The sequence below is a fragment of the Brachionichthys hirsutus genome, chromosome 11 (genome assembly GCF_040956055.1).
Source record: "Brachionichthys hirsutus isolate HB-005 chromosome 11, CSIRO-AGI_Bhir_v1, whole genome shotgun sequence".
Taxonomy (NCBI): domain Eukaryota; kingdom Metazoa; phylum Chordata; class Actinopteri; order Lophiiformes; family Brachionichthyidae; genus Brachionichthys; species Brachionichthys hirsutus.
Window position 1 is genome coordinate 4,594,739 of NC_090907.1, and position 20,669 is coordinate 4,615,407.

Consider the following 20,669-nt stretch of genomic DNA (forward strand, 5'->3'; position numbering starts at 1 on the left):
TTACCAATTAAGTGTTGCAGTGATTTTATTTGGAAAATCGTTTTGTTTTTTTCCTTAGAGATTTACATATACATTTAAATATCAACACAACGACAGATCCAATGTACTCGTCGTTAAAAAAAAAAAAGCGGATATCGAAAAATAAATATAAGTAATAATAACAACTAGTCCCTAAGCGGATGAATCACGCGGATGTATATTGCGGTTGTCGGCCCCTCAGCTGATGTGAAAGTAGCAGGGCTAGAGCGAGAGAAAAAGGAGCTGGTGCACTGTCTGTTACAACTACAACACTGGAACAAATAGGTAACATCATTATACAAAAGGTAGAATTCTCTGACATGTCAGTCGACGGTCTCTTGGATCTTCGAGACTATTTTATAGCGAAACATATCGGAGGAATTATGGTTCATTGCTGCGAAAATGTCTCGAATTCCGCTCCTGCTTTCCTGTTTTTTGTGTCTAAAAGGTATCAGAGGCCATTTCTTTTTGCTAGCTAGTTAACGTGCTAGCTGCCAAATAGACAACTTGTAAATTTTAACCAAACTTGGCAAGATGTTTTCAAAGAGACTGATTCTAAGCTTTTTCGAGAGGTCGTTATTTGTTGAATTAATCCAATTACCATACTGTCGAGCTGGCACAGCGTTAGCTAGCAACAAGACTAGCTAATATTAATTAGCTTGCATGCTAAGGTTAGCTCGCTGTAGCTATAACGCTGTTGTTCTATTTGCCAACGATTAACGTCAGCTACGTGACTGTCCCGCAGCAGCTAATTCGGTGTTGATGAGGTCGGTGGTTTATTGTCAACCGGACAGTTCGATGAACTAATGCCAATCAGTGGAATTATTTAATCTATCTAGTAGACAGGTGCCATTTTTTCTCTCTGTTAACTGTTTGTAAGTGAACAGTCATTGAGCAACATTCGCGATCTTATTTGGCTAACTAGCATCATCTTGCTAATGTTTAGCCCGATATTTGGCATCTGTTAAAGTCGCTTGGCTAAACAAGCGTATTTGATACATTTACCATATCTGCAAAGGGAACGTCGACAACCGAGTTATTTTGGAATGGCTAAGATTGAACGAAATACTAGCCAGTCTTCTATTGAGCAGACGTCGGCCTTCAGTCAGGTTAGAAAACATTAGTGATCCTCATATACTGCTAGCGCTAGTTAGCATAACTCGAATGCTACTTCTGGACTTAACTTCTGCGTTGACAATCGCTAAGGGAACAATACTGACTCGTTCAGCTCTGCTTGGTTAATGGTCAATATTTTAACATTTCGTCGCGCAGTATAGAGTGTGTGAGACGTGAGGCAATATTTTCTACTTAAAACTTGATGCTTGGCCAGGTAACGATGCGTCTCATGGCAATCATTGCACTGACTTCGCTATCGTTGGTTTTACTGATAGCCCGCTAGCTAACATTATATTACATGAACAGCTTTCAAATGATGGTCTAGCTCATGCTGCCATTTTCGATGTATACTTTAGCCACGTTCACCTCTTCTAGGCGTTTTTGTCGTTCCCGTCGTAGATGTCTCGTCTTGTCTATTAGGTAGAAATGTCATCGTTTCTTGCCTCAGCGAGGTTCAAATAAGGAAGCTGATCGATTTTGTCGCTGCGTTTAGTTTTATAGCTAAATTGATTGGCACACCGGTACGCTAACTACGCATTTCCATGTTAACCATTGCTACGTTAGCAAACGTAACTTTCACCACCAAGTATCTGGTGCGTGATGATAATCTTTCGAGCTTTTTATTGTAATCTTTTTCATTATCTATAGGTTTCAACATTCGAGTATGGGATTTGTTTTTTTTCTGTGGATATCTAAGTGATTGCGCTGCTGTCAAAAGGTATGATGTCCTGCTAGGATACGAGTAGCTAAACATGCTAGTTGTGGGTGGTAGGGAACTACGTCAGAAATTCAGGCCTCTCTAAATCGTGCAAGTAAATTTTGGACATTGCCGTGCGTGTTTCGTCATGTGGTATTATAGACTCGGTGTTCAATAGTGTTTAAAGATGCCGATAATCTTATATTCTTACGTTGTATTTTACGTGAGTGTCGTGCGCCAGTTACAGAACGGACGAATTAACAAAGACTAGGACGCACTGTAAGCGAAGGCCTAAGATGGCCTTTTTAGCTTGCCAAGTGTGGCGTATTTTTATGATCAATGATATCAGAGTTTAGTCTAGGGCTAAATTAGTAAATTACAACTCTCTATTTTTAAGGATCAAACAGGATTTAGGTTGTTATTTTACAGTTTTAATATAGGTTGGTACTATCCTGCTGTGTGTTCAGAACTCAGATGTTACTTTTGTTTGTCATTAACTCATACAACTTTCATTATATTTATTCATATGAAAGTACATTTTCTCTGGGGCTTTGATAAATTGAATATGGCAACTTAGGTACTCCAACAACAGGTCAATAAATGGTTTGACATGTTATGGTAATTTGATTAGTAGTTGAGTCTCTTTTTTGAAGAGTGAAACTTTGAGTGATAATTCAAACTGAGGAGTTTGATTTGCAGTCTGTCAAATAGTCATTTTATTTTGAGACATCTATCCCTGGATATTATTACTTGGAAGGATATTTGCTTTCTGTGATCAATATTGTTGCTGCTCTTATTAGCTTTATACAGCTGTTTTTACTTCCTTGAAGTTCTGGAGGAATTGTTTCACCTTGATACAATTGTATTGTTTGCTTAAATGATTTTTCAAATTTAATGAAATTGACTGCTTTGTGGAGGAATTTTGTATCCTGTTATATACAGAATTGGCAAAGGTCCCTGCTATTCTAAAATTATCAAGACCGGTGATCTTGAGTTTTCAAAAACTGTCAGAAATCACACACAGAATATAAATTGAGGATAACCAACCGTCCTACCGAAGTCGTTGGCGATCATAGATAAATCAACCACCAATGCTTTTTTTCGTTATTTTAATGACTTCTTTATCTTTTATTGCAGTGAATGGTAGTGTCTAGAAAGGGTATGTCCCTTCAGGAGAGAGGTGCCAATGTCCAACCGGCCTAATTCCAATCCAGGGGGGTCACTGCGCCGTTCACAGAGGAACACTGCTGCGGCCCAGCCACAAGACCATACAGTCGCAGGAAGGTGAGTTTACCTGCATTCTACCAATCTCAATGCAATGCAAGAGGATTTAATCATTGTTTGTGGGGAACATCAGTTGACGTTCTCATGAATTAAGCAACAGATAGCAAAATAATATTTACACGTGCTTGATTTATGGTGTTTGTCATTAATTTTGCTTATTTTGGCGTATTTGATGAAAAACGGAGCTTGTCTTGTGATTTTTTTCCTCAGATAAATGATGCTAAACTCTGTTAACTTTGTCTTACTACTCAAGGCATTAATGGTCACAGTTTACATAGATAGCCAGCCAACCATAATGAATGGATAATGAAGTCTTTCTTATATGATAAATTATTACAGAAACCCACACTGTCATTTGATCTTGGTTTTCCAACCTTACAGGTTGCAGTCAGAGCAGGTGAAACAGAAAGCAAATTCCCCACCTGAAAGTAGAAGACCTAATTCTAAGGCTTCCAAAGCCTCAGCCACTGGCCAGTCCAGAGGGCACGGCTCAAAAAGGTACCCCTCCTCTATACTTGGTTCTTATTGTGTGTGAATGTGTTTGTGGGTTTTTATGTCATTCAGATGCGTCATAATGTGTTAAACTCACAATGACAATGGAATATTTTGCTCCTTTGGATTAGTGACCACGATGAATGTGAGAATGTAATTAATTGCTGTCCATTGTTTGAAAAGTTAACTCTGATGGTGTCTCTTTTTTTCTCCCTGGCAGAAGCAGCCTTGCTTTGTCAGTGGAATCATTTGTGTTGCAAGAAGGGTCAGAGGCTGCTGGAACGTCTGAACAAGAGCAACCAGGCCACCAATCAAAAAGTGAAGGCACTCGAGGGCTGAAACGAAGCGAAGCTCCCGACCAAATTAGTACTTTTGGACCCTCCCCTGCCAAGAAGTCCAAATTGCTCCCTCCACCTCGAGATAATACCTCAGAGACCAAGAAAAGTTCAGCTAAGTCCAAGAAGAGATCACTTGCTTCAGAACAGACTGCTTCGTTAGGTCAAGGCCAAAGTAAGAAGAGTGGGGCCTCTGGGGCCTCGACAATTCAGAAACGGAAAAAAGCAGACTCTCTCCCCGGCCTAAGTAGCACCGCAGGGCCCCTCCACAATCGTACTGAGGGCAGAACTGCAAAACCCACCAAGCTGGCGTCGAAATCGGCAGCCTCAGCCAAAGCTGGGTGTAGCAACGTGACGGACTCGTCCTCCTCTGCCTCCACCTCTTCTTCTTCCTCCACCACAGGCATAACCAACACTGCTACGCAGGGTGCGCGAGTCAAACAAGGAAAAGATCAGACCAAGGCACGGCGTTCTAGATCAGCCTCAAGCCCCTCTCCACGCCGCAGTACCCGTGAAAAAGAGCAGGCCAAAACACCCGGCTCTTCAAAATTTGAGTGGGCAACACGCTTCAACCCCAAAGTCAACTTGCCAAAACCCAAACTGTCCTTGCCCGGCTCCTCCAAAACAGAGACCTCCAAGCCAGGGCCTTCTGGATTACAAGCCAAACTTGCAAGTGAGTCTGGTTGAGTTTGGCCACAATCACATCCTCATTCGTTCCTTACAGTCACTAATGTTGAACAGAGGTGGATTTCAGATGTAGCCAAAGCCTTTCCAGTTAACTTGCGATGTAGCATTTTATAAAGGCAGTTGTTGACACTGAGATGCTGGATAGTAAGGCATGCATGTTCTCACTACTGTGTCCGGTTCAGGAGGCGAGTGTGGTCCTTGCGGAGTTGGTGAATTAGCTAAGACTTCAGAATTCAGCACTGATATCCAGAAACTGAAGAATAGCTAAACAAAATGTTTAAACTGACATTAAATTGTCAGTTTGCAAAAAATGTATAATTTCCCTGGTATAGTAGCCACAGTAAAGATACTCCTCATTAGTACTGTCAAAATGTATTATAGCGTTTGCTAGTTTGAAGGTTATATATTTAGCATTGCAATCAATGTTTGATGTATGGTTAAATTGGGGCAAGTATTGTCAGAAAAGTTTGAATTGTTTTGGCTGATGAAAGCTCAGGCCTGGTACCAGTGACACGCGGGGCAATACGTTGTTTTTGTTGTTTTGTTTTATTCAAACAACCGTTTTTGATAGAGAGCTTATATTTTTGTTAATGCCGTTTAGGGGACACATTTTCTAATATTGGCAATGTGTCTGGATTATAATATTTCCATATGTGTGTACTTGTTACATATTTATAATGTCACAAACTAGAACCCTGGTCAGAAATATCATATATGCGCCATCATCGATACTAAAGACATGTTGGCAGTTACTGTATTTGACATTTGTGGAAGAGCTCTCAATAGGCCAAGTAAAAAATATTTTATACGATGAGCTAAAAATGGCCTTAAATAAAGAAATATCTGACTAGAATAGACGGGCTAATGTTCCAGTAGAAAATGTAATGTGTCTGTTGAAGTTGGATTGAGCTGTCGGTTCAGTGTGGAGTCGGGCTTTTCTTGCTAGGTGACTGGATAGAAACTGAAGTGGGCTGTGTGACACAGGCACAAATGCAGTGACCCCTCCTAAGTTGGCTTGGTTTGTCGACCCATCAGCTGATTAGGGATCTGTGTACGAGCAAGGAAGGACTCGAACTGCTTCGGTCATGAGAGAAAATGCCTTCAACTGTCTCTCATTATCCTCATCCGTTTATCTTTAGCGTCACAGAGTTTTCAGTCGTAATGGTGGGTAAGCGTGTGATCCAATGTGCTTGTGTTTCAGATATTCTGTGGTTTTTAATTGTGCATTTGCCATTTTAATCATGTTGAATTTGGTAAATTTTCTACATGCGGTACACATTTTGAACTGAGTTGGTCCAGATAACTTGAAATTAATTTGGAATATGCAGCAAACGAGTGCAGAAATGGGACTTATGAGGAATTAATACTGGCTCTGGCTTCATTGAAATAATGTTGAGACCAAAATTAAATGATACATTTTCAATTGTTTGCTTTGGTCTTTTTAAATGCTTATTTATATACGAGTGAATTATGAGTCACGGATCCAGCATGAAGGTTGTCCTGTCATAGGGCCATGGTTGGGTTGCTATTAATACCCATCTAGTCAGCGGGACAGGACTCTAAACGGGCAACGATAGGCTTACTGTTTTGAGAAGTAACACCCAGACTTGGTCTTTGCACCGGACCTACACAGACCTGGATTATTGATGATCATAATATTGAGGGATGCTTAACAGCGTCCTGCTTTAAAGTACGTCATCAGGAGTTCATAATTTAACCCAACTATTCTCTGAAATTTAGGGATTTACACTCCAGTTATGAAAGTTGCATGGCATGTTTCCTCTTGCTTTTAACTCACAACTATCGTGTGCATTATGATTGACTTTTTTATTGATAATAGTATGACGTTTAATCATTAGTTTGGATGTTACATGTCGCTTTCGTTATGGCAGGTTTGAGGAAATCCACAAAGAAACGCAGCGAGTCTCCTCCAGCAGAGCTCCCCAGCTTTCGGCGGAGCACACGTCAGAAGACCACGGGCTCCTGTGCCAGCACCAGGTCGGGACGACTGCCGTTTAAAATCGATGCCTATAAATGTGGAACTTTGTAGCGTTTACTTTTGTGAATTGGTTCACATCGTTGAAAAATAGAGGCACCTCTCAGAAGATATATTCAGCAGCTTCGTAAACATGAGTATCCAAAAGGGCCAACAGTACGTGAACAAAAACTGAAACCATGCCTTTCAGGAGGGTTGGACGTCCGACAGGTGTCGTGGGGGTCAACATTCTGGTTCACTGATGAATGTGCAATTGATTTTGACTTCAATTTAATTTAAGATCTCGTGATGATAATAAAATAATATGTGCGATGATATATGAACAGCTTACTTTAAATACTTTGTTGCCGCTCATATTGTTGATCTGGTTTTCATTTTATGGCAGTCGGCGAGGCTCAGGCCTGGGCAAGCGCGGGGCAGCCGACGCTCGCCGACAGGAGAAAATGGCCGACTCTGACAACAACCAGGATGGGGCCAACTCGTCAGCCGGCCGCGCTGATGAGCCATCACAAGGGGCTTCAGGTACCAGTCACTCCACCACGGCTTGTTTAACAGCATTGACCCTTTACCAGTGTAAAGTCTAGAGATTGTGTGAGCTTTAATTTTCCCCTACTTGAATTTTGATGTAATTCTTTTTTGCGTGTCCAGCTTCAAGCTCAGTTGCTGGAGCAGTGGGCATGACCACATCTGGAGAGAGCGAGTCTGATGACTCTGAAATGGGAAGACTTCAAGGTAGAGTACTCTCAGATTTAGCAGTCGGCTTCTCTTAAAATTTAATTTAACCCCCCCCCCCCCCCCCAAAAAAAAACTTTTTAAATGCATCTCTTATTTCAATGTTTTGACTTGGACATAATAAACAGTGCTCTCAGTTTTATCTCTGTATAGTTGCTTTCTAAACCTCATTGTTTTGAACCCAATAGCCCTGCTGGAGGCCAGGGGTCTCCCCCCACATCTGTTTGGGCCCCTGGGGCCCCGCATGTCGCAGCTCTTTCACAGGACCATTGGCAGTGGAGCCAGTGAGTACAAATTTCTTAAGCTTGCGTCACCGGTCTCCTCATTTGGAGAACTCTAAATGAATGTGCGTCTGTCTCGTAGGCTCCAAAGCTCAGCAGCTACTGCAGGGCCTGCAGGCCACTGGAGACGAGTCTCAGCAGCTCCAGGCGGCCATTGAGATGTGCCAGCTTCTGGTGATGGGCAACGAGGAAACACTCGGTGGATTTCCTGTGAAGAGCGTGGTGCCCGCTTTGGTTGGTCTTATTTTTACGTGCTTATCAAATGATCCGTGACCGTTTGCTGCCGTAGGAGTCGTTCATCTGTATTTAATGTCCTATGCGTGAGGTGAAAATGGTTTTCTCAAATGTTGGCCGTGTGACCGGAGTTCCCGCTAATGTCAGCCGTTCTTGTGCTTTTGTTTCCAGATTACGCTGTTACAGATGGACAATAACTTCGATATTGTGAGTATGGTTGAACCAGTTACTGTGTGTACTGTGTTCACTTGTGTAAAGGCGCTGGCCTTTTTGTTTTTACATGTTTCTTGATCTCTATACAGATGAACCATGCCTCTCGTGCACTCACGTACATGATGGAGGCCCTCCCACGCTCCTCTGCTGTGGTGGTTGATGCTATTCCTGTCTTCCTGGAGAAAGTAAGAAGTCTTTAACTTTAACTGCTTGTTGATGTGCAGCGGTGGCCTTTTCAATGCGTTAATAACTTGCTCCTTGTTTCCAGCTTCAAGTGATCCAGTTTATTGATGTAGCCGAGCAGGCCCTGACAGCTTTGGAGATGTTGTCAAGGCGACATAGCAAAGCCATTTTGCAGGCTGTAAGCTATCACTCCGTCGTACCCTTAAATCACTCTTTCCGTCACCATGACACCACGTTAACATCTATTATTTATGTTGTCCTCTCAGGGCGGGCTTGCTGACTGCCTCCTCTACCTGGAATTCTTTAGCATCAATGCACAGAGAAATGCTCTGGCCATTGCGGCTAACTGCTGCCAGAGCATTACTCCAGACGAGTTTCACTTTGTTGCTGATTCTCTGCCGCTGTTGACTCAGAGACTCACCCACCAGGTGCGTCCATTTCCTTTAAAGATTGTAACTGAATAAGGGGGTCCCTAATTCAGCCCAGTGCAGATAATGTCGTGGCCATTATCTTCTCATTTAGCTTGCGTCTTTGGGTGTAAAGTGATCAAGGGTGATAAACAGCCTTTTGAACTGATTACATGTGACCAGTGAGACTTTCTCATGTTTCTCTTTTTTCTGGTGAAGTCTTGTAATTTATCACCATTAACTGTTTTAAAGATGTTTTGCCACTTCTTCCAGTGTTTAAATCGGTGATTAGATCAATTACTGTGTGATCTCCTGTAAGGACTCGCTAATATATATTTAACTCCTGCAGGATAAGAAATCTGTGGAAAGCACTTGTCTATGTTTCGCCAGGCTGGTGGACAACTTTCAACACGAAGAGGTTTGTCGCTTGAATCCTCTTAAAGACATCTGCCGTTTTGTTTATCCTTTTCTGTTTTTCCTCCTGCGTTTGCCACCCTACGGGTCAGTTAACGTGCGCTCGTATGTCGACAGAACCTGCTGCAGGAGGTTGCATCCCGGGACCTGTTGACCAACATTCAGCAGCTGTTGGTCGTGACCCCTCCTGTGCTCAGCTCGGGGATGTTCATCATGGTCGTGCGCATGTTTTCTCTCATGTGCTCTAACTGCCCCTGCCTGGCTGTCCAGCTTATGAAGCAAAGTGAGCAAAAATCTCGGTCACACTGTTGCTAACTTGCCTCCTCTCTCATTACTGTTATGGAAATGTTCTTCCAGTCATACTATTTGTACTCACAACTTTGGGAACTGTTGTATAAGCAGCCCGATAACATACTAATGGTTCTTCTGTATCTGATTGTCGTTTTTATGCTCAGACTTTTGTGTTGCTGGAGGATGTCTGCTTATTAGCTGATTAATCTTTTCCAGCTCATTATCTGGAAATCTCAGGAATATTCTTATATGAAAATCTAAATGCAGTTAAATATTAATATCCAATGTATTTGGAACCAAACAGCCCACATCTCTAGCAAAAAGGGGAAATCATTTATTTTTAATAAATGTCCCACCATAAGTAACGCATTGACGGAATGTATCATTGCTATTGATCATGTGAGTTTACAAACGTCACTGTACAAGTTACGCAATCAATACCAGCAAGGTTTGTCTCCACCATGTACCCTGATCATTGGGAGACCGCGAGACGTGAGGTTCGATGTGGTCCGGGCCTAAAACAACCTCGCTGATATCGCCGTCCTGTCCTGTTCCGCCGTGTCACTCTTTTTTCTTTTTTTTTTTTACAGAGATATCAATTCAGCTTTTTACTAAATTCTCTGCTGCCTTGAAGGCGCAACAACCTGCTGTCCTTTTATCCATACCTTTTTAGGTGTGCCCATTGATGGTGTTGATAGGGATTCTGTTTATTTGCCAACCAACTAACAAATAAACAAGTAACTTTAGCTTCCAGCTAGCTCGCTGTAGCCTTGATATGCTACTGTTCACTGTCCATTTTAAGTTTAAGCAGACGATCCTTTATTTCTGCAATCTTAACTGTAGCGATGTGTGCAGAGGAAGCCATCTACATTTAGTCACACTAGGATAACATGCTTGTCTTGGATATAATCCGTATTTGCTGTCGTACTGATTCTGACGTACTGTTACTGTTTGAAAGTAGGAATTTTGAACAACGCAACTAACAAAAGGAAATTCTTTGTCGTAATAGACATTGCAGAAACGCTGCGTTTCCTCTTATGCGGCACATCAAATGGAAGCTGCCAGGAGCAGATCGAACTGGTTCCTCGGAGTCCTCAGGAGCTCTATGAACTGACATCCCTCATATGGTAACCGCTCTACTTCCATTCTGTCATATCACACGGACTGAGAACACAGAGTAATACGTTAAAATATATTCAACCAAACCGGAGTGGGTGCTGCTACAGTACACAGTAATTCTGCTTCTCCCAGATCTTGAACCTCAGGTTTAATACAGGTTTTTTTTTTTTAACCCCATCACTTTAGACCACAGATTAAAATAAATAAATAAAAAATTTGCTCAGTGAAAGGTCTCTTTTCATTAAGAAGTGTAACCAGTCGATTTCGATGCTGAAACTAAATCCACAGTATTCTGAATTCCTGAACTCCCCTTTCTTCTTCCAGTGAGCTGATGCCCTGCCTACCCAGAGAGGGCATCTTTGCAGTGGACTTAATGCTAAAGAAGGGAAGTGCACAGACGACAGAGGGCGCAATCTGGCAGTGGAGGGATGACCGGGGACTGTGGCATCCCTACAACCGTATCGACAGCCGCATCATCGAGGTATAAAAAACGCCAGAGCTGACTTTTGACCCCTATGTCTTTTAAAGCCTCCAAATTTGAGAGGAAGCAATCTCGGCTGGGATATTTTATATTTTAGAATCTCGCCACTCAAACTGAATATCTGCTACATTTTCCCATGAATGTTATACGGGTGAATATTGAATTATTTAAATGGCTGGGTTGCATTCATTGACAACATTCGGCCTATTTTCGTTATGTCGGCATCTCGGTATATTTACACACACAGTTATGTGGGGCATAGTCATGCGGGACGCTGGCGTGGGGGGTATATTTGATGATTACCTTGCCCTACAGACAGCCCACCAGAATGGGGAGGATGAGATCAGCTTGTCAACCCTGGGCCGTGTGTACACAATTGACTTCAACTCTATGCAGCAGATCAATGAAGACACAGGAACAGCACGCGGTATCCAGAGGAAACCAAATCCTCTCGCCAACCCCAATATAGGTAATCCACATTTTTGAGAGCTGTACACAAAGAATATTTCATATGCAAAAGGAGAGTTCAGCAAATAAACCCAACCTGCTTGCCGTCTTTCTCCAGGGGGCCACCAGGAGGTTCGTCGAGAAGATGCGCGAGCCCAGTTGATGAAGGAGGACCCTGAGATGGCAAAGTGCTTTATCAAAATTCTGTTTGGGGTCTTGTATGAGGTGTACAGCTCATCGGCTGGCCCCGCTGTCAGACACAAGTGCCTTAGAGCCATCCTCAGGATCATCTACTTTGCTGACGCAGAGCTGCTGAAGGATGTGCTGAGGAACCACGCCGTGTCCAGGTAATGCGGTTTTGTGCCTTTGGGCTACAAAGTGACAGATCTTAAGTTTGCAAGTAAGTGGACTTAATGTGTGTTTGATTTGTTTCTACAGTCACATCGCCTCAATGCTATCCAGCCAGGACCTGAAGATTGTAGTAGGCTCTCTGCAGATGGCAGAAATCCTCATGCAGAAGCTGCCGGATGTCTTCAGTGTCTTCTTCAGAAGAGAAGGTGCTGTATAACCCAGATAAAAGCTAACAGTGTTTCCCTTCACGTTCATCTTCAGCCAGACGCGAGTGAGGAAGTTCCATTGTGCTGCAACTGATAATTTAAGGCTTAATTCATGCGTCTTTCTCTTCCAGGTGTGATGCACCAGGTGAAGAACCTGTCGGAGGCTGAGAGCTTTCTTGTCACCAGTCCCCCGAAGGCTTGCCCCAGCGGTACCACCAGCTTGTGCACGACCACCATCAGCACTGCGTCGACCACGTCTGCTAATAATGCAGCTCCTGATCTCGGATCGCCCAGCTTCCAGCACAGCATGGAAGACTCTCTTGACCTCAGCCCACAGGGGTGAGGACGGCGCCACGTTTTGGCCTAAAACCAGCCGACTCTAATTCTGTTTCTTGACATGTAGCTGAAAAGAGTATAATTAAAATTAAACTGTTTTAGTTGTATATTAATGGTTACTCTTCCATTACTTTTGCTCCCCTATCCAGGCGGTTAAGCGATGTCCTTAAGAGGAAAAGGTTACCCAAGAGAGGGCCCAGAAGACCCAAATACTCTCCCCCAAGAGACGATGATAAAGTAGACAATCAGGGTAAGTTTTGTTTGGATGTGTCAGCATAACGTGTATTCCTGAACCACTTGTATAAAACTTGTTGCCGCCATTGGTTTATATACTGGTAGTGCTTTCTTGTCCTCTTCAGTAGCTTGTGTCCGATCTATTCAGCATTGGAAGGATGCGACAATGACTTTGTGTTCTCGGCCTAGAAGTAGCCCTCCTAACTTTTTTTTATTTGATTTGTTTTACTTTTAACAGCAAAGAGCCCCACCAGTACTCAGTCACCCAAATCGTCTTTCTTGGCCAGTCTTAATCCCAAAACGTGGGGCAAGTTGGGTGCCCAGACCAATAACGCTAACTCGGAGCCCTCGCGTACAGCAGGGGTGAGTGGCCTGGCCAGGGCCCCTCCCAAGGACTCCATTTCAAATAACAGGTACATAAACAAGGTTTCCAAAGTTTCATCTCCTGTTATCCTGCTCATGAGTTCATTTATGTGATTGATGTCAAGTGTAAATACAGAATGTGTGAACTATTCTTTGGAATTATCGTTTTGTAGAGACAAAATAAAGGCCTGGATCAAAGAGCAGGCAAGTAAGTTCGTGGAACGCTACTTCAACTCGGAAAATATGGACAGCAGCAACCCTGCACTGAATGTACTCCAGAGACTTTGCACGGCCACTGAGCAGCTGAGCTTGCAGGTAAAAACGGTCTTCTTGGCAGTTGATGAGACAAATTCAAATGGAAAGGAAACAAATTCCCTTGAAACAAATTCTCAACAATGTTAGGCACAAGTGTTTTTTTTAGAGGTTGCAGATTGCATGATAGAGCCAGAATTGTAGTTTAAAATTCCTTGCTACTTCTCTTTGTAATACCAATTCGTACCCCCCCGGGGTCTGATGGCATTGCTCCCCCTGTAGTCGGAGGTGTGAATGGCAATTTTTTAGTTTCTCAAGCTCTTTTTAGCATTTAGTTTAGAAGTGTACTAACAGAGCTCAGAAAATGAAAGGAATTTTTCTGTTTTCCTTATAACTGAAAAATGAATTGCTCTAAAAGAAAAAAAAAATACAAACTCCATAAGCAGATGAGGTGAATTTCCTTATTTCATTATAAAACAAGGAGACGAACTATAAAATATAATCTTTTTTTAATCTTACAATTATTTGTTGTCTTGGTTGAAGTCAGTCCTTGATTCATCAAATAAATATGAACATATTACCTGCCGTCAAACTTCCCTGTGTGTTCTGGTCCCAGGTGGACGGTGGTACGGAGTGCCTGGTGGAGATCTCCAGTATAGTATCAGAATCTGACGTGTCATCGTTTGAGATCCAGCACAGCGGGCTGGTGAAGCAGCTCCTCATCTACCTGACCTCAAACACCGACAGGGACCTACTCAGCCGTGACGTGCGGCTCAAGAGGTTCCTGCATGTGTTCGCTGGCTGTCCGGTGAGAGACGAGAGCGTCTTATATCGCTGCATGTCATTTGTTCACATTTGGGTTTTTGTGTATGTGTGTGTGGGGGGGGGGATGTGATATGAATGTAAGCCCATCACTTCAAACGTGGCACAAACGGATCTCGAAATGACTGACCTTTCTCATAACCGACTGAAAATGTATCTAATTTACATTTTATTCTATATAATAGAAACCACACAATCAGCAGTCGAGTGAATCCTGCTTGCAGCAGCGCAGAATGAGATGGAGGTAGTGCCCTCTGTCGTCAGCTGGCAGCAGTTTGGTGAAATGAGACCGTTACCGACCGTAACAAACACACAGCAGCAGAGCGAGCATGTTGGTTTGGTCGACATTGAGCTTTGGGACTGATTTGAGAACAAGCTTTACAAACTCTGATCGGGCAACGCTCACCGGTAACATTCAGTGTCTTACTGCCCTCCCACAAATTAGCTTCCCTGTCTCTGTTTCAGTGACATGAACTCGGTTAGTACCAAACAGCCAGCACAGAATGCCATGGAGACTATTTAGAGATGAACCCGAGCACCTTTCCGAGATTTTCATGAGACTCCAGGCGCAGCGCTTTAACCCCCTAAGCAGCCACTGCTGCTGCTGCAAACACTCTAATTAGGAACTAATAAAAAGATGCTAATAAAAAGAAACGCCAAATGTGAAGCCTCGGACCCTAATTAGAGTCTCTTTGTTTCATTCACAGGTTCCAGGGCTGGAGCTCGTAGGTCGGTTAGACCCTGCAGAGAACAGGCCGTACCTGGCAGTCGTGCACAAAATGAACAGCTGCTTGAGCCAAATGGAGCAGTTCCCAGTCAAAGTGCATGATTTCCCCAGCGGCAACGGCAACGGCAGCAGGTATGCTGGTCCACTGTCCGGGTTTAGACGAACAGTTCGGTATGCAAGTACTAAAAACAAAGTTTTTTCTCTTTCTTTGTCTCTGCAGGGGCTCCCAGGCGCTGAAGTTCTTCAACACGCATCAGCTCAAGTGTCAGCTGCAGAGACACCCCGATTGCACCAACGTTAAACAGTGGAAAGGTGGCCCGGTAAAGATCGACCCCTTGGCCCTTGTGCAAGCCATCGAGAGGTATCTTGTTGTCAGAGGTGAGTTAAGTTGTCCCTTAAACTTTATTAAGTGTTTTTTTTTTTTTTACTGGGGTTAATTATTCGAAATCGTGTCTGTGTGTGTGTGTGTGTGTGTGTGTGTGTGTGTCTGTGTCTGTGTGTGTGCGCGCAGGGTATGGCCGAATCAGAGAAGAGGATGAAGACAGCGACGATGACGGTTCCGATGATGAAATCGACGAGTCGCTGGTGAGAGACGCCCGTTCATGCAGTGATGAGGCTCATATCTGTTTACCTGATTCTAACGCGTCATTGGTCTGTGATCCAGGCAGCACAGTTCCTGAACTCTGGCAGCGTTCGTCACAGACTGCAGTTCTACATCGGCGACCACCTGCTGCCGTACAACATGACGGTGTACCAGGCCGTACGGCAGTACAGCCTTCAGGCAGAAGAGGAGAGGGAGTCCACGGACGATGAGGCGAACCCGCTCGGGCGAGCCGGAATCTGGACGAAAACGCACACAATATGGTAAAGAAAAAGTAAAACACGCCCGATACGTGTTGTGTAGACCGGTGTTGTTCTACCAAGGCCAACGCCGGTGTCTCGTCCGACAGGTATAAGCCTGTGAGAGAGGACGAGGACGGCAGCAAAGACGCTGTGGGTGGGAAGCGGGGCCGAGCCCAGACTGCTCCCACCAAGACCTCGCCTCGCAACGGCAAGAAGCAGGATGAGCTGTGGCACGGTGAGAAGCTTCGTCATCAGTGAAGGCCTCGTCTTCAGCTAATCTCTGCGTTCATGTAACGCGTGAATCCGGTCGGTCTGCTTCCAGACGGCGTGTGTCCCAGTGTCGTCAATCCCTTAGAGACGTACCTCACTTCGGAGCCACCAGAGATCATGACCTTCGATGACCCCTCTTTAGAGGTCAACCTGCTGCTCAGGGTCCTGCACTCAATCAGTAGATACTGGTTCTACCTGTTCGACGTAAGTCTCTGCGTTGCGGTCGAGTAGTTGCGTGCACTCAGAATTGCTCCTAGTTGATTTCTTTCTTTAAATGGCGTCATTATTTTTGGTTTTCCCAGAATGCTGTGTGTAAGGAGATCATCCCGACTAGCGAGTTCATTAACAGCAAGCTGACGGCCAAAGCGAACCGTCAGCTGCAAGACCCGCTGGTCATCATGACGGGGAACATCCCGACCTGGCTCATCGAGCTGGGGAAGTCCTGGTAAGCGTTTGACCCGGAGGAGGTGTTTGTGTATGCCAGACGGGATTTACCTTTTTTCTCTCTCTCTTTTTTCCCAGTCCTTTCTTCTTCCCCTTTGACACCCGGCAGATGCTGTTCTACGTAACTGCCTTCGACCGTGACAGAGCCATGCAGCGCCTATTGGACACAAACCCTGAGATCAACCAATCAGATTCTCAGGACAGCAGAGTGGCGCCACGTCTGGACAGAAAGAAGGTACGGTGCGGTACCAATATCGAAATCTCCTTTTTGCCTTTTGATTTCCTGTGTGCCTGAATGGAACAGGGAATTACCTCCTGCATCATGCATCTTACCGACCTCACTGGAACCTTTGTTTCTTTCTGCCCCGGTTTCCAGAGGACGGTAAACCGCGACGAGCTCCTAAAGCAGGCCGAGTCTGTGATGCAGGATCTGGGCAGTTCCAGGGCAATGCTGGAGATCCAGTATGAGAATGAGGTATTTAAAATGCGTTGCTGATGATATTTATGTAGCTGTGATTCTGAGGCTGGCCTCTTTGTCTTGTCCCAGGTCGGCACGGGGCTCGGGCCCACTCTGGAGTTCTACGCTCTGGTGTCTCAGGAGCTCCAGAGGGCCGATCTGAGCCTGTGGAGGGGCGAAGAGGTTACGCTGGCCAATCCTAAAGGTACCGCTTGTAAACCCACGAAGAGAATGTTCACGTCTGCTTTACTGTGTGCAACGTGACACGCATGTTTGGGAGGGCGTGTGCTTTTCAGTCGTGTATAAATTGCTACAACCCTGACACAAAAATGTGACTGGGGGGTGTGTGTTCAGTGTAGATATAAAGGCGTGTGTGTGTGGTGATGTATGCTGTCATGTTACACGAAGCCACACTTGTGTGTCTGTCTTAACAGGAAGCCAGGAGGGAACCAAGTACATGTACAGCACCAGGGGACTGTTTGCTGTTCCCTTCGGCAGGACGACCAAACCAGCACACATCGCCAAAATCAAAATGAAGTTCCGTTTCTTAGGAAAGCTCATGGCCAAAGCCATCATGGACTTCAGATTGGTAACGACTCCTGTTCTCATGCAGACATTTAGGATTACTAAGGTGTCGGCTTCACATTCTTTTTTTGTTTACTGCCCCCTCCCCCCAGCTGGACCTGCCCCTGGGGCTGCCATTCTATAAGTGGATGCTACGGCATGAGATGTCTATAAGCTCACATGACCTGGTGAACATTGATCCTGGCGTGGCCAAATCCATCCAGCACCTGGAGGATATTATTCGCCAGAAGAAGAGGCTGGAACAGGATCGCTCACAGGTGAGAGAATCTACCCGTAGAATGTCATCGCTCTCCGGTTTTAGCCCCGACGCGTCACAGGAAGCTCAATCGTATCTCGACAAAGGGCCGAGGTGTCGGCTAATGTCATCGTGTACGAAGCCGACCTCCTGATAGAGGTCATATCTCGACTTGAACCTCCTCAGGGCTCAAACCGCTGACTGCTGGTGTAGAGAGTGACCTTTCGGTTTGTGTCCAACAGACGAGGGAGACCCTCCAGCAGGCGCTCGAGAGCCTGAACATGAACGGCTGCTCCGTGGAGGACCTGGGGTTAGACTTCACCCTACCTGGATATCCTAACATTGAGCTGAAAAAGGGCGGCAAAGACGTCCCCGTCACGATTTACAACCTGGAGGAGTACCTCAGGGTACGCGCACAGTTAAATATATATAAACGGTCACACGAGTTCATGTTTTCTTTCCTCTTGAGAGGAACCCTAATCCTTTCTGTTGCCTCCCTCCAGCTGGTGGTGTACTGGACCCTAAATGAAGGAGTGTCCAGACAGTTTGAGTCGTTCAGGGAAGGGTTCGAGTCGGTCTTCCCCTTGCATCACCTGCAGTATTTCTATCCAGAGGAGGTAATGTTGGCACTTTGCTGTGTTTTAATTAAGCCCAGTCCAGAGCAGATATTTCAATGGCTGTCGTTCGCCCATCAGATTCTTTTTTCTGTTCCCAAATGTTGTTGTTTGTTCTGTACTGGCGAGCCGCGCTTCTTCAGCTGATGTTCGCTGTTCCTGTTTTCCTGCCACAGCTTGACCAGTTGCTGTGTGGCAGTAAATCTGAGACGTGGGATGTGAAAACGCTGATGGAGTGCTGCCGGCCAGACCACGGCTACACACACGACAGGTGAAAACCCTCTCAGCTCAAGAGCGAGCTGCCTCCGCGTACCTATGAAGTCCAACACTGAGTCGTTTAGCGTTGCTGAGTCACGTCCATCCTCCAGCCAACAAATGCTCCTTCTTTGGGTTTTGCAGCCGTGCCGTTCGGTTCCTGTTCGAGGTGTTGAGCAGCTTTGAAGCTGAGCAGCAGAGATTATTTCTACAGTTTGTCACAGGGAGTCCTCGACTGCCCGTTGGAGGTGAGTCACCACACACACACACACAGATGTTAGCACACACCTTTAGTCTTTGTGTGAGCAGAGAGCCCTGACATTAGATGACACCGACGTCACTAAATGATAAAATGAAAGCGCGCCTGCGTTCGTCTCACACCCGCCGTTGGGTCTTGTGTCGAAGGTTTCCGGAGCCTGAACCCCCCTCTGACCATCGTGAGGAAGACGTTCGAGTCGACGGAGAACCCGGATGACTTCCTCCCCTCAGTCATGACCTGCGTCAACTACCTGAAGCTGCCTGACTACTCCAGCATAGAGACCATGCGAGAGAAACTGTTGATTGCAGCTCGCGAGGGCCAGCAGTCCTTCCACCTCTCCTGATCTCTCCACATCTCACATTCAAATGCCTTCAACAGCGACTGATGAAAATCACAACTTCCTTTTTAGGTTTTTTTTGTTTTTTGGGTAATCACATACATTAAGGCTACGTGTACGGCCTCGTTAGAGAAAGCAGCTTGCAGAAAAATTAAGACTCTAAATATATATTTGCTGCCCCCGTCTCTCAAAAAAAAAAAATCTTAAAGTAAAAAAAAAAAAAAGGAAAAGTGTTCCATGACTCAGAAATTAAAATATTAAAAAGAGAGTCAAACTTATATTAGTAGTTGAGTAAAGTTAAAAGACGATAACATCTGGGTGAAATTTTAAATTCCATTGCTATGTGATATTTAAGAAAAAAAAAAGGGACGTCTCCTTTCCAGACGGGTGGACATAACAGGGCGGGGTGGGAGGGGGGGTCCATTGAACAAGCTAGGTTTACTTTAGCTCCAAAGATCATTTGTACAGACTAATTTGCAGACTTTGCTCATTCTACACATTTGATAGAATAGTTCTTTGTTCTCATGTTCCTCTCGGTTCGTCCGGTCGCATTTTGTTCTGTAATATATCGGCCCCCAGTTTGTGCATTGAATTTGAGTTTTGGTTCCCCCTCCTGTGTGTTCGTGTGTTTGCTTCAAGTTGCGGAAATGACAGTTGCATTTGTTTGAATGCGGGCAGCGATGAGTGCATATTATCCCTTTCATCCCCCCCCCCCCCTTACCCAAGTTGAGATGGTGTCCTGGCCTCATTTTTCATTCTAGAGCTTCAACTCGAGTGAAGAGTTGTTACCGATGTGTTGATCAGGTGATTTGTTTTGCTCTTATTTTGATAGTGTCTTTCTGTTGGGCCCTGACCGATATGTGGGGGTTTCTTGGTAGATCCAACTCTGAGCAACCCTCAACTCACAATGTAGCGGGACGCAAACGTTTGGCTGGTCACATTGAATTGTTTCATGGCCAGATATCATTTCAAGTTCATTTATGGAGTAAAGTTTATTTGCAGTTTCGCACCTTGTTTTAGGTGGGAATGTCTGCTTTACCTTTTTTTTTCTCCCCTCTTTCTTTCTATATCGTCTTTCTTTCTTGCTGTAGTTGATTTTAATTTTTTTTCTTTGCACTGCTGGCTTGGAACAAACCGTGGTGTGCACCTGCAGTCAGTGGCCAGGGGAGGGCGCCACTGTATTATCTCCTGGCCCAGTCGTTCATGTGCTGGTTTCTAAGATCTGCAATAATTTACTGCATCAGGTTCATGTTTTTACCTGAACATAAATAAAGTATCTGTTTGACTCATCGTTGTTAGTTTTGTTTATCCAGACCTTCATCGCGTTAAGACGCTGTAAGCGGTTCGTTTTTCAGGGTGACTGGAAAAAAGGGAATTTTGAGCTTTATATAAGCATAACAAAATGCTTTAAGACGGGAATTACCTTTTTGTGAAGACGTTTACTTCGAGCTCCTAAATACTGTATTCTGTTTATTTACTGAAGTCCTCTAAAACTTGTCACCAAGTTTAGCTCGTTTACTTGGTGCTCTTTTAAAGTCAAGAGAATTAAAAATCCATTTGAAAGGAAATTACTCAACCCAAATATAAGACTTGATTGTCATTTTGTAAATGTGGAGGAGACTGCAGACTGACGTTGCTGTTACCGATGGAGC

The 20,669-nt window shown here is 44.5% G+C and overlaps 1 protein-coding gene across 1 annotated transcript; it reads left to right on the top strand.

Annotated features, from left to right (window-relative positions):
- Positions 1–279: 279 nt before the first annotated feature.
- Positions 280–20,307, top strand: trip12 (thyroid hormone receptor interactor 12). Its single transcript, XM_068745635.1, has 41 exons — positions 280–303; positions 2,969–3,115; positions 3,828–4,615; positions 6,522–6,627; positions 7,011–7,147; positions 7,274–7,357; positions 7,546–7,641; positions 7,721–7,872; positions 8,044–8,079; positions 8,175–8,270; positions 8,354–8,446; positions 8,535–8,696; positions 9,025–9,093; positions 9,207–9,372; positions 10,390–10,507; positions 10,824–10,980; positions 11,296–11,449; positions 11,546–11,774; positions 11,866–11,984; positions 12,116–12,323; positions 12,470–12,570; positions 12,793–12,967; positions 13,091–13,232; positions 13,786–13,977; positions 14,699–14,850; positions 14,939–15,096; positions 15,230–15,303; positions 15,383–15,582; positions 15,669–15,796; positions 15,884–16,035; positions 16,134–16,276; positions 16,354–16,510; positions 16,652–16,750; positions 16,823–16,937; positions 17,167–17,321; positions 17,410–17,574; positions 17,795–17,959; positions 18,056–18,169; positions 18,343–18,437; positions 18,566–18,669; positions 18,827–20,307. Exons 2-41 carry the CDS (start codon positions 3,018–3,020, stop codon positions 19,021–19,023), a joined length of 6,051 nt encoding a protein of 2,016 aa, XP_068601736.1. The 5' UTR covers positions 280–303; positions 2,969–3,017; the 3' UTR covers positions 19,024–20,307.
- Positions 20,308–20,669: the final 362 nt, after the last annotated feature.

Excerpts from the sequence above, each read along its gene's own strand:
- trip12 (XM_068745635.1), top strand. The coding sequence starts at position 3,018 with ATGTCCAACCGGCCTAATTCCAATCCAGGGGGGTCACTGCGCCGTTCA. Across the intron at positions 6,628-7,010 it reads GGCTCCTGTGCCAGCACCAG|TCGGCGAGGCTCAGGCCTGG; the intron begins GTCGGGACGACT and ends ATTTTATGGCAG. Across the intron at positions 8,271-8,353 it reads TTCCTGTCTTCCTGGAGAAA|CTTCAAGTGATCCAGTTTAT; the intron begins GTAAGAAGTCTT and ends CCTTGTTTCCAG.